General features: G+C 39.1%; 1 protein-coding gene across 1 annotated transcript in view; it reads right to left on the bottom strand.

Annotated features, from left to right (window-relative positions):
- Window positions 1-12,178, bottom strand: part of SYNE1 (spectrin repeat containing nuclear envelope protein 1) — a 436,526-nt gene that overhangs the window by 70,603 nt on the left and 353,745 nt on the right. The window contains exons 121-126 of the mRNA XM_078054564.1: window positions 11,668-11,814; window positions 9,557-9,711; window positions 8,996-9,143; window positions 6,901-6,995; window positions 3,509-3,743; window positions 1,538-1,732 (exon numbers count right to left, since the gene is read on the bottom strand). Coding sequence (XP_077910690.1) covers window positions 1,538-1,732; window positions 3,509-3,743; window positions 6,901-6,995; window positions 8,996-9,143; window positions 9,557-9,711; window positions 11,668-11,814 — 975 coding nt within the window. The remainder of the gene's footprint in view (window positions 1-1,537; window positions 1,733-3,508; window positions 3,744-6,900; window positions 6,996-8,995; window positions 9,144-9,556; window positions 9,712-11,667; window positions 11,815-12,178) is intronic.

The following is a 12,178-nucleotide window of genomic DNA, read 5'->3' as shown; positions in this document are numbered from 1 at the left end:
TAGTGTATGATTTAAAATAAAATAAACTTTAACAAGAGAAGAATAAGGATTCCCCTTTCCAAGGGTGGCTTAGATTCCAAAGCTATAATCCAGTCTTTTTATTACATGAATTACAAGGAAATAACAAAATGTCATGGTCTGCAAACATCTATCAAAGTGGATGTTTTACACACCAACAAACAGACTGGCAAGAAAAGCAAATGCAGTGACTCAGCCATTTCGCCTAATTAAAGTCTTGGGAATGAGTCCAAAAATCACATCACAAATAAAGAAAAATATATGATTAAAATGATCTCTACAGAATGAGTTACAACATTTTTAATCCTTTCCTGAAAGCAAAAAAAGAAGAAAAAAAGAATCAGACATATTGTATTACTGATGAATTGTGCTGTGTGCAAGTAATAGTTCTTTAACAAATGTTCAGTGGCATTTTTGATTGATTGTTTCCCACACAGAAGGTAATATATTATTAAGTAAAATTCAACAGAATAAACCCAAAGGGTGTGCATAGTTGAAGCATTATAAAAGCAAAATGTGTTCCATTACCTTTAATTACTATCTGTGATCCACAAACGTGGCAAGCCAAGTTTAATAGACAACTTTGTTGAAGTGTTGGTGATTATCAACATATATAAAACTTTCCTATTTAGCTCTGTTCACTCTTGAATATGAAAATAATATCAACAGTGATAATGACCATCACTTATTGCATCCTCAATGTGTGCCACATGTTTACTTTCATTATTTCATTAAATCCTCACAATACCGTCTGAAGGAGGGGTAATCATGCCTACTCCAGAGAGGAGGAAACTGAGCCTCAGACAGGTTGAGTTAACCAGGTTAAGTTGGTTTATTATGGTTTTAACTTGGATATATCTGGCTCCAGAAACCATGCCCTGTACCCAATGCCTTCCGATTATGTATTGCGTATGGTTACGGAAAGTGAGGGAGGAAGCATCTCGTGGGGGGTCTGGATAAATCTACCTCTTCCTAAACTTGTGGTGTGATCAGTATGCTCTCTGTATCCAACGGAAGGCTTAATATACCTCCTGAATTTTATCTCATAGCAATGTGCTTGGATAAACTAAGATGAAATCAAGAGTGTCCTCTTGGATAGGTTTTTCCCTGCTGTAAAATAAGAGATATCAATCTTAAAAACCACTTTAGAGTCTTAGATCAGGGAGTGGAATCTACTCTTTGCATTCCTGTTTGGATTTATAAAATCATCACAGGGCTCTTGGCTCAGCCCCGACCATTAATCAGAATTCGTCGCTTGGACAGTCTTATTAGACTTAAAACTACTCAGCTGGGGGATTTTTCTGAAAGACAAACTGCTGAAAATTGGGAAACTTCTCCAGGTCATGCAAGACAGGACAAAGTCTTAAATGAGACACAGGGCAGGGGATCAAAATACTGCAGGGTATGACTTAACGATCTTTGCTTTGTCTGGAAAGCTAACAACAGGAGGGCGCAGCAGGACCACTTACGTGGCTTCCGAAACTGCATTACATCTACAGGAGCAAAGAGCTGAACTTACTTTCAGCAGGAAGGCCAGCTTTGTCTTCTGCTCCTCCAGACGCAGGCTGGCTGATTTCCACTTGTCCTGGATTTCCGCGAGCTCGGCCTGCAGGGCGGCCTCAGCCCCACTGTCGGCTGAGAGGAGGAGCTGTTTGCCCGCCTCCACCGTGAGGATGTAGCTGCCTTGTTGACGCAGGTACACTTTTTCTTTGAACTGAAAGGAACCGTAGCTTTTTACTTTCTCATTCTTTTCCTCACCAGGTCCCTATTGCAAGTGTGTTTAAGCGACCCTACAGTCTTTCATACATTGCATGCCCTCTTTATCCAACATTTATGGAGCTAGTACTCGGGCGTGAATGAAGCACTGTAAAAATGAATGAGAGTTCAACAGGGGAGGCTTAATTTCCGTCCCCAAGTTAAATACAATCACAGTGCGATACGGAAACTGCTCGAGGAGATTGAGGCACAGGGAACACACTGTTACATGTCTCATTTGTCTTAAGTTTTATTAGGGTCTTTTAATTTCTTCCACAAAAAAAGGTTTGTGATGCTCGGTTCATACAAATAACCCACTTCCAAGAAAGACCCGTGCTCAGATATCTAACCCACATGGATGCAAGACAGGCTTCCTCAAAGGGAAAAGGCTTCATGAGTCTTGGAAGACACATGAATACAGTCAGATGAAGAAGGACCTAGTGTGACGAAGGCCAGGAGTCAGGGAGAAGAATCCTTCCACGCAGACAAATGAAGATGGGCAAATTTACTATACGAGATCAGTAGGATGAATTCAGGACCTCGGTGTAGTTTTCAGGGACTGGAATACAGTAGACAGGTGAAAGAGTGGCAGAAGATGATACAAGATCACACCCTGCACAGGTATTTTTTTAATAGTGAAAGTGATTGAGATTCACAGGAGAATATTAAGCAGGGAAGTGATGTGTTTGGATTAAAACACTGCAGCAGGGTAGAAAATGGAATGGAAAAGGGCATATATTGGATACACTGAAATAGGTTAGAAAGGTATTGTCTCTGTAGGTAAGAAATCAAGAGCTCCTCATCTAAGGTAGTGGCAGTGGGGATGGAAACTGGGAGTGTGTTAGAAATGGGGAGGGAGAGAACAAGAATACAGCTCTAGAGTTACTCTAAAATTCCTAACTGACAGACCAGATAGCTGGTAATGACATTTCCTCGAATAGGGGACATGGGACAAGGGACTGCCAGAGAATGGCTCATCCAGATATTACAGGCTCCGTGGGAACCCATGGAGTATACTATGTCTATGATGCATATATATATATATATATATATATATATATATATATATATATATATATATAAATCTAAAGGCAGTTGAATACATAAGTTGAAAGCTCAGGAGGTAGATGTAACTGGAAGATAACACGTTGACCCTTCTGTGCTAGTAGGAGGCAGACGAAGCCATGGGGGGATGAGGTCTCCCAGGAGAAAGGAAGCAGCAAACAATGACCTCCAAAGCAAGAGGAGACATGAAATACTGGGGACGACTGATCGGAGTGCTAGGAGGGAGGCATCTAAGGGGCTGGAGGCCCAGGTTTCCAGGCAGATGGAAGGAAGGGGCCAAACCAGGAATGGACCGAGAGCTCAGACAGGACTAAGACTTTTATCTTTTCTGGAATACTCAAGTTACACGTTTAAATTGCTCATGGTTATAATCAATGCAAAGTGCTCCATTCCTGGCCATTGCCTTTCCCTCCATGCTGAAGGTTAGTGAGCTGCTGGGATGCACTGGTGTGGGCCGTGGACGGGGTCTGTGAGCGGCTGGGCCCGACCAGACTATCATTAAATACGGACTTTGTAATGCAATCAGATTGTAAGTTCCTGTTGATACTTTGGGACAATATTTGTCCTCATTCCAGTGTCACTCCAGGAACCTGGTGAAGAACTGAGGCGAGGGTAAGGTGTATAGCGGAAATGTAGAAGAGGTTTAAAAAGCCTGTGTTTTGCACCTTACCTGCACTTCATCAAAGAGGGTCCTTGCCTGTTGCAGTGGTATTGGGACGCTTCCGAGAGCACTCACGGGAAGATAGGACACTTCAACCAACCATTTACGAAGCTTCTCTGCCATCTCCCTGTATCGCTGCCACTGGCGAATCTGGCTGTCGATGATGCCCCTCCTCTGCTGGGCCCTGCGAATTACTCCCTGCCACTGATTGCTGAGAAGTGTCAATTTCAGGTTGAATTCATCCCTGGTGCAGAAATAATTACACAGGGAGGAAACACTGTTACCCTGGATGCATTTACATGTAAGTCATGTATACACACAATGTATATACACTCGATGACCCTAAAGAGCCCTGAGAAGTGATTTAGGGCAGAGGTTTTCAAATATCACGCCATGATCTTTTATCAGGTCTATTTCAAGTAATTTTTAAAATTAATAACTATTGGTTTCTGCAAACAGTGAATATTTTCATGTCTCAGCACAGGTTAAAGGCCTATCTGTAAGGTCACTAATTATTCCCTGCCTGAATGCACAAGTGGGGAGAGAGCATAGGGTAGCAGATGCAGTGGGAAGGGGCCCAAACAGTGTATGCAGCAGGTGACAGCATCTTGTGAGTGCTACAGCGAGAGGGAGAAAATGGGGACCAGGGAGCCTGGGTGGCTCAGTCAGTTAAGTGTCTGCCTTCAGCTCAAGTCAGGATCCCAGGGTTCTGGGATTAAGCCCTGTGTTGGGTTCCCTGCTCAGTAGGGAGTCTGCTTCTCCCTCTGCCCTCTCCCCCTGCCTGTGCTCTCTCTGTGTCAAATAAATAAATAAAATTTTAAAAAATAAATAAAATATTTTTTGAAAAAGAAAATGAGAACCAAACTTTTTTATAAACCTCTGTCTTCAGCCAGAATTATAAGCCACTTTGGACGAACAACACTGGGTTATTTCAGCTAGAATCATAAGCCACTTAAATAAAACCATGTTATGTATTTATTTATTTATTTATTTATTTATTTAATTTATTTTAAAACCATGTTATTTAAAAAAAAATTTTTTTTAAGATTTTTATTTACTTATTTGAGAGAGAGAGAGATCACGAGTGGGGGGGGGTGGCATGGAGGAGCGGAGGGAGATGGAGAAGCTCCATATTCCCTCACAATAAACAGCCCTAATCTTTAGTGAATTATTCCACGTATTAATCTAAATCGTCCGTTTTACATTTTAAACCCACTTCATTTTGTTCTTAGAAAAATGAAAACTATGTAGTCATCACTGTCTGTATGAAGGTTGTCCACATACTTAGAGACAGTAAATTCTACTTAAGTGTTCTCAGTTTCAGGCTAAATAATCTCAGGTCTTTTAGTTTGTCCTTTCTACCTCTGTGTTTTCTACCTTTAAAAAAAAATGTTGGTAGTTTTTTAGGAAGTTTTCCTTAACATTCAATCCGTAGCTCTAGAACTGGTTTGTGCAGTATCAAATAGAATGAGTTTCTTTGTAAATTAGGGTGTTATTCACATTTTAATATTAAAGTGTAACATTACTTGTTTTTTCTCTATTGTGTTAGTTTTGCTTTTCTTCCCTAGATACACTATTCTCTCCTCTTGAGGGCGGCTTCAAATCTGAGCTGAACTTACTCTTGTGGACTCCTATGTCGTTGACATGTCCTATCATCTAGCCTACTCTAAACCTTGGTTTTGTAACCAAATGTGTTACTGGTGCTTCTGTTTTTGAAAGGAAATTCTGATGTTAATAATCTAATTGCAGTAGAATTAAATGTGATGAATTAGGCTCATGAAGCTCCCCTAGAAGTTACAAGCATCTATCATCTCTGAAGACATTTCACTCCAGGACTTGAGAATGCCCTACAACAGGGAAAGTGCCCCGCACGCTGCTTTTCCATCAGGCCACTATCCAAGATCTCTTTGGAGCCCTCGCCCTCACTTTCTGTAGAGCCCAACTGTCCTGAGCCACCTGCCAGCTCGCGGAAGTACTTAACACATGACACGGTTCTCATGGCTGAACTTGAACCCTAAAACACAAAACTTATAAACAAACTTTTAAAACACAATACATTTGTAATCTGGGGCCTTCATGCTCTAATCTGAATATTTTTCTTCTCTTGCAATTTTCAGAAGCATCCTCGGTCCAAACCTCCCATTTTCCTCTCTTTGGTGTTTCTCCTTAACTGTTAACATTTACAATTTAATAGATGTTAGCTTGTACGGGAATTTTAAATTTTGTTTTACTTACTGGCTTAAACTTTTATAATACTTCTATAGAGTTGACCGAGGGAAGATAAAGCAAAGAAAAAGTTAATTGCATTTGAATTTGTTTTATTTTGAGGGCCTTAAATTCTCAGTAAAGCTCACGTTTAAGTTTGGCTTACTTTGGAATAGAATAAATACGGTATCACATTTTGTCATTCCAAGCTTAACCATGAAAATCTTTCATGTTACCTCCAAAGAAATATCCTCTTAAAACTGAAATTGCTTCAAAACGTTAAAAAAAAAACCTCTTAACGAAAACAGTGATTTATGTTCTTTTCTTTTTTTTTTTTTTGGAAAAAAAATACTAAGTTAATTATAATCACAGTTACTGGTCCTTAATATGGGAAAGATGTTCTTATGTAAATGTGTAAGTATCAATGAGGTTTATACTCCAAATATCACTACATAAGGTAGATGGGATAGACTGGATATTGTTTCTAGGAAATGTAAATATAGCACAAAATCGGCAATTCACATACAGGAAGTCAAAAGAGGAGCTAGATTTTACCTCTTCGTTTTTAATAAAGAGGTAATCTGCTAAGTAAATGAAGAGGAAGCAGGATTTCAATGTGTCAGAGTGTCATCTGACTTAAGGTGGCAAACCATTTTCAAGCCTGGAATTACCATGGTGTGGGAAAGCTGGCTGGCTGGTCCTCACTAAAAACCAGATACACAATTCTGTGGCTAGTTGAGTGACCTTGGTCACATCAGTTGGCATTTCTGGGCCTCAAGTTTTCATCTATAAGTAAGAGAGATGATCTAGTGATCTCTGTGCTCCTTTGAGGAATAGCATTTCTGTAACTATATGAGAGGAGTAGAAGCATCTGTTTACAAACCATTGATACATCATTAATACAGGTTGTTCTGATCTATTCATTAATTCCAGTCTCCTGCAGAGGTCTGGAGAAGGTTGGCTAGGTGATTTCCAATTACTCTATGTCCTTCATGTAATATAATAGCAGTTCTTTAAAAAGATTCAATACTCAGCAGTTTCAGAGATTCAGACAAGCCTTTCCTCCAATTACTGAGGCTCCATTGCAGTACAATTGCCTGAGGAAGATTAGACATATGCCCTCTAATCTGCTCATTAAAAAGAAAATGACTAATTTACTGAAACCTTTCTTCATAATAATATATCAAAGATCCTACCTGTCATCAACTTGACCTTGTTCTAGAAGACGCTGCCCATCAATAATGATCGAGTGCAAAATCTGCTGGCGACTGAACATCTCTGCTTGAAACAACTATTGTTTGTAAAAACATAAAAACATACTTTCAGAGTTCCCAATTTTAGTGACCACTTTTCTAGTAACCTCCCCAAAATTCTGGTTTTAGCAAGGCTTTGAAAAATATTTCCAGTCGTATCAGGATATGTGTGAAATCCTGAAGTATATCCAGAATGTATTTTTAAACAATCAATTAAGATATACTTAAAGATAAAGTTTAGTTTTTGCTTACAAAAACTAAGTGACTAAAAGTAGAATTATGTTTCTCTTCTTTCAAAATCACCTAATAACACTGGTTAACATATAATTTGTATGCTTGTTTATTTTCAGGTAGAGAATAGCTTAAGACCTTTCAGAAAGTTGAAAAAGATTTAAGAAACCCCACATTTTTCTTTTCTTTTTTTATCCGAACTCACTGTTTTTTAATCTAATTTGGTTGATAAAATTATTTCATTACAAACAAATTCAACAAAAAGTTTTTCAAATTATTTCTGCTACATTTTAAACAGTTTTATTGAGATATAATTCAGATACCTTACAATTCACCTATATAGGGTGTATAATTTATTGACTTTTAGTATAGTTATAGACTTGGTGCCAACCATCACCACAATCGATTTTAGACCAAAAAGAACTCCACACTCAGCCATCCCTCTCCATTTCTTCCCAATCCATGAGCAACAGATAACCACTAACCTATTTTCTGTCTCTACAGATTTGCCTACTCTGGACATTTCATGTAAATGGAATCATGCAAGGTACTGTCTTTTGTGACTGGTTTCTTTCCACTTAGCATAATGTTTCCAGCGTTGATCCATGTGCAGGATGCATCATCTCCACATTCCTTTTTACTGCTGAGTAGTATTCCACTATACAGATACACCAATTTTATTTATTCGTTCGTCAGCTGATGGATATTTAGGGTTGTTCCCATTTTGGGCTATTATAAATAACACTGCTATGAACAATATTCTTGCACAAGTTTCTGTGGACAAATATTTTAATTTCTCTTGTGTATAAAGCTAAGAGTGGAACTACCAGGTCATATGGTAACTCTGTTTAATATTTTGAGAACTGCCCAGCTGTTTTCCAAAGCAGCTTCACCATTTTACATTTCCACCAGCAATGAATGAGGATTTCAATTCCTATATACCTTCATCAATACTTGCTGTCTTTTTCACTATAGCCATCATAGTAGGTATAAAGTGGTATCTCAATGTAGTTTTGATTCATTGTCTTTAATTCCATCTTCAGTCAACTTGATAAAACTGGACTTAAAAATACCTTATACATAAAGCCTCTATTTTTAAAATTTAAGCAAAATGCTTTAAAATTAGTTTCATTCTACGTTCCTTTAAGCTTTTCTCTGCTTTTAGGTAAATCCTATTTCTCCATTTGTGTATATTTCAGAAACATGTGGGCCAATGTGGTTATAACAATGAACAGCAAAGTTGAGACAAACAGCAAATTAATTAATTTGCTTTTTGTATCTAGTTCTCTCTTTGGTGTTTCTTAAGAAATAATTATAATGCCATTTGATCACGAGGTACTCTTGGAGATATTTGATAACTTGATTTCCAAGTACAAAATATGGGTATTTTTTTTATAGAACACTCAATTTTCATTATCAAAGACTTGTGATCAAAGCATAATCTCTCAAGCAACTAGCCTTGGCAATATTAACGTAGTATTGAACTCAATTTGAAAATTGTCTAACTTTCTGCATGCCTTCCACACACACCCCTGATTCCCCCCCCCACACCCTCCATAAGGAGACTTTTACCACAATTCTGGCAGTATACATTGCAGGATATTGAAGCCTGCCACATTTTTAAAACCAACTATGGAAGCAAAGAACTGGACCACATTCAAGCTTAAGAAAGAAGGCAGAACAATGCCTACATGTGAGCAGACTCAGCCCGAGATACAGTGCCTGAACTCCTCCACATGGCATTGTACAGCCTTTTCCAAAGACTGAAAACTGTTTTACTACCCGAAAACCTACCGGCATAACTTACCTCATGGGCTCTCTGCTGCTCCAAAAGATGCTGATAGTTGCCTGAAATCTCGACTGCTAACTTTTGTTCCGTTTGAACCAGGAATTCCATCCATGTTTCACATTTTTCCAAGAAAGTCTGGTGTTGCAGCAAAAATGACTGCAACTTACTGACAAAACAAAGGAAAAAGAATAATGATTATGTTGTTGTTTGTTAGTTCTTATATTGTCAGCATATAAAACCAGATTAAATAAATATCCTCTCCCTCCAGTTCTAATTTGACCACCACAAAGCTTTCAATGTTAGGTAGTACATTTTTAAAAAAAGAATAAAAGTTTAAAATGGTAGGTTTTCAAAATGATAAAATTATGTATGTACCTTTAATATATTCTTATGAAAAAGAGTTTTTTTTTTCTTTTTTGTTAAAACAGTATTTCGTACATCAAGCATGGGAAACCATTTCACAATCTGAGTTCGCCACTTCTAGTTCAAATTTTTTGAGTATCACTGGAAAGACTTGGAATTTATAAATATGCACAAACCATGCACTTATATCACCCAAACATCTCTTGGTTACTCTACCTGAATCTTTCTGTGGTCTGAGAGGAGATCAGAGACCAGTGTCGGTTCAGGTTCTGCATCCTTTTGATTTCTTTATCATTCAGCGGTAGCCTATATCCAAGCTCATTCAGACGGTCTAGGTCAGGCGCCATGCTGCTGAATTTTAGCATCTGCCCCTGGAAGCAAAATTTAAAAGCCAGTTTAGCACTATGGTCAGAAAAGGCAGAGTTCTTTCAAACTGCACAGTGACCTTCTGATTTCAGGAAGAAGTAGGTCTTTGGTCTCCCCTGCATTTCTAGGCCACTGACTTGTCATCTCCAGAGCTGCAAATAAAGAAGAGCTGTGTCTCCTAACCCATTCCCCTGCTGCTACTCCCACTGCCACAGCTCCTCACTAGCTTCCACTGACGTTTAGCAGTTTCTGTGAATTACTTACTTGCTGATGGATGAAAATTATGCTGATGACTGAAAAGGCTTATTTCCTACCCTTTATATTCCATTTGTCTATGCTAATCTGCTCCTTTATTATCTAATACCAATAAGAATATTTATAATGGTAACCACTGTAATAGTAATAGCTAACGTTTCTTGAGCACTTATAATGAACCAAATAGTAGTATAAGAGCTTTACAGGTAATAACTCATTTTATTTGCAAAACAATCCCCTAAGGTAAGTACCATGACTATTCCGACTTTATGAAGAGAAAAAAGAGGCTCAGAAATGGTAAGTGAATTGTTTACGGCCACCCAGCTAGTAAGTGGTAGAGCTGGGTAAACAAGGGCCATTGAGTGCTTGCTAGATGAATGTGATCTCTTTCGAGCTTTGATGTCACCACATATTATCCTAGCAGCTTCAGTTTTAGGTCCTTGGCCCCAATCCCAAAGTTGGTGACACTCAGCTGACAAAGCTTTCAGAGTTCCTCCTTCCCTTTAAACACAGGGCAAAGCTCTCTCTTCTGGTTTTCCTGTGGGTATTGTAACTCCATCTGGGAAACTGGCTATAGGAAGAGAAAAATGGCAGGACACCTTTGGCTGTGTGTGTTTTCTCTCTGCATGCTCTGAAATAGGCTCGTTACCATAAAGACAGAATAAATCTTTCCAACTGTTGAAGTCAAAAGCGTAACAACAGCCTTGGCGGATGGCAGAATTTTCATGGATAGATATCAGCCGTGAACAAAACTGACAGGCAGTGGTCCTTCTCACGGGGCTTCCAGACAGTGAGACACTATTCCAGCAGTACTATTCCACAACAGCAGTCACCTAATCACATGAACGTAATTAAATGGTATGTAAAAAATTCTGAAGAAAAAAAAATAGTGTGCTATGAAAGTGTGTCACGGGCAGCCTGACCATGAACAAAAGGGGAAGCTTTCTTAAGAGAGTGACATTGAATAAAATGAACAAAAGTTCATTCCTTTTGGTGGCAAGGGAGTTGGTGGGGACAAAAAATGAATTCCAGAAAGAGGTGACATTATACGAACAGATGCTAGGAAAGCACTGTGATGGACACTGAGATGAACAGTGGTGAAGACAAGACCCTTAGGAAGATGGAAGCCAGGTCCACTGGGCATGAGAATCCACACTGGGCTTCACCCTGACAGCACCCTGAGGAACCTGTGAAGGGTCTGAAGCAGAGGAATAATATGATGAAACTGGCATGTCTATTGCTATCATTTTATTTACTGAATGTTTAAAATAGTTAATAAGTAAGTAAAACCCTTTAAAAGCAAAAGATCATTCTGGCAGCTGTGGGTTGGAGGGGTTGGAGTGGATGCACAGAGGGCCATGGAGGCTGTTGCCGGGGTCCGAGACATAGGTGGCCTGCCTAGGAGTGGATGAGGGTAGAGAGGGAGACGGGAGGCTCAAGGGCTCCGAAGGAGGAGGTGACCCACTGGGCAGGGGAAGGGACGAGAGGTGGGAAGAAGGAGCAAGCGGGAATCCTAGGACTGCCCCTGGCCGGCTCCCATCCGGGGTGTGAAATCAGTGTGTGCACATTGCAGCAAAACAGAGCTGGCAAGGGTTTCTTTGGAAGCTCAAAATAAAAAGCAGGCCTATGTCAGGAGTTGTGAGTATTCCTTAAGATTTTGAGGACAAATGCTACCAGATCTAGGCCTAGGACTGGAACGTACTTACCTTAAGTTCTTCCATCCTTTCCTGGATGGTTGAAAGGTCAGACGAGTGGCTAGGGTCCTGCCCTTGTAATATTTCTTCAGCTTCTACTACCCAGGCTTCCAACGCTTCCAAGGTCTTGGTAAAGGTTTCATAGTCAAGAACTCCAGCCTTTTTTTTTTTTCCCACAAAAGAAAATAGGTATTTAGATATCGAATGAAAGGGCAATTGGATATTGAAATTATTTTTCATATTCTTGTGTCAAATTGCCGTCCTCAAGATGCCATAACTAAAGAAACAAGGCTACATAATTTAACCTTTCTTCTCTTTATTCATGTAATTTTTTGAAAACTTAGAATTACTCCTAGATACCATGTATTAATTGACCAATTAAAGTCACTTTTAAAATATACTACCAAACAGAAAAAGATTCTGATTCTTGGCAAAAACTTGTTCTATAAACATGAATGTCAACACTAAAGCCATTTGGTACTTATTAGTCGAATGTATTTTATTCAGTACCATAGAAGGAAGC

This window comes from Halichoerus grypus, chromosome 9 (assembly GCF_964656455.1).
Source record: "Halichoerus grypus chromosome 9, mHalGry1.hap1.1, whole genome shotgun sequence".
Classification (NCBI taxonomy): Eukaryota; Metazoa; Chordata; class Mammalia; order Carnivora; family Phocidae; genus Halichoerus; species Halichoerus grypus.
This window is presented reverse-complemented; position numbering and strand designations above follow the sequence as displayed.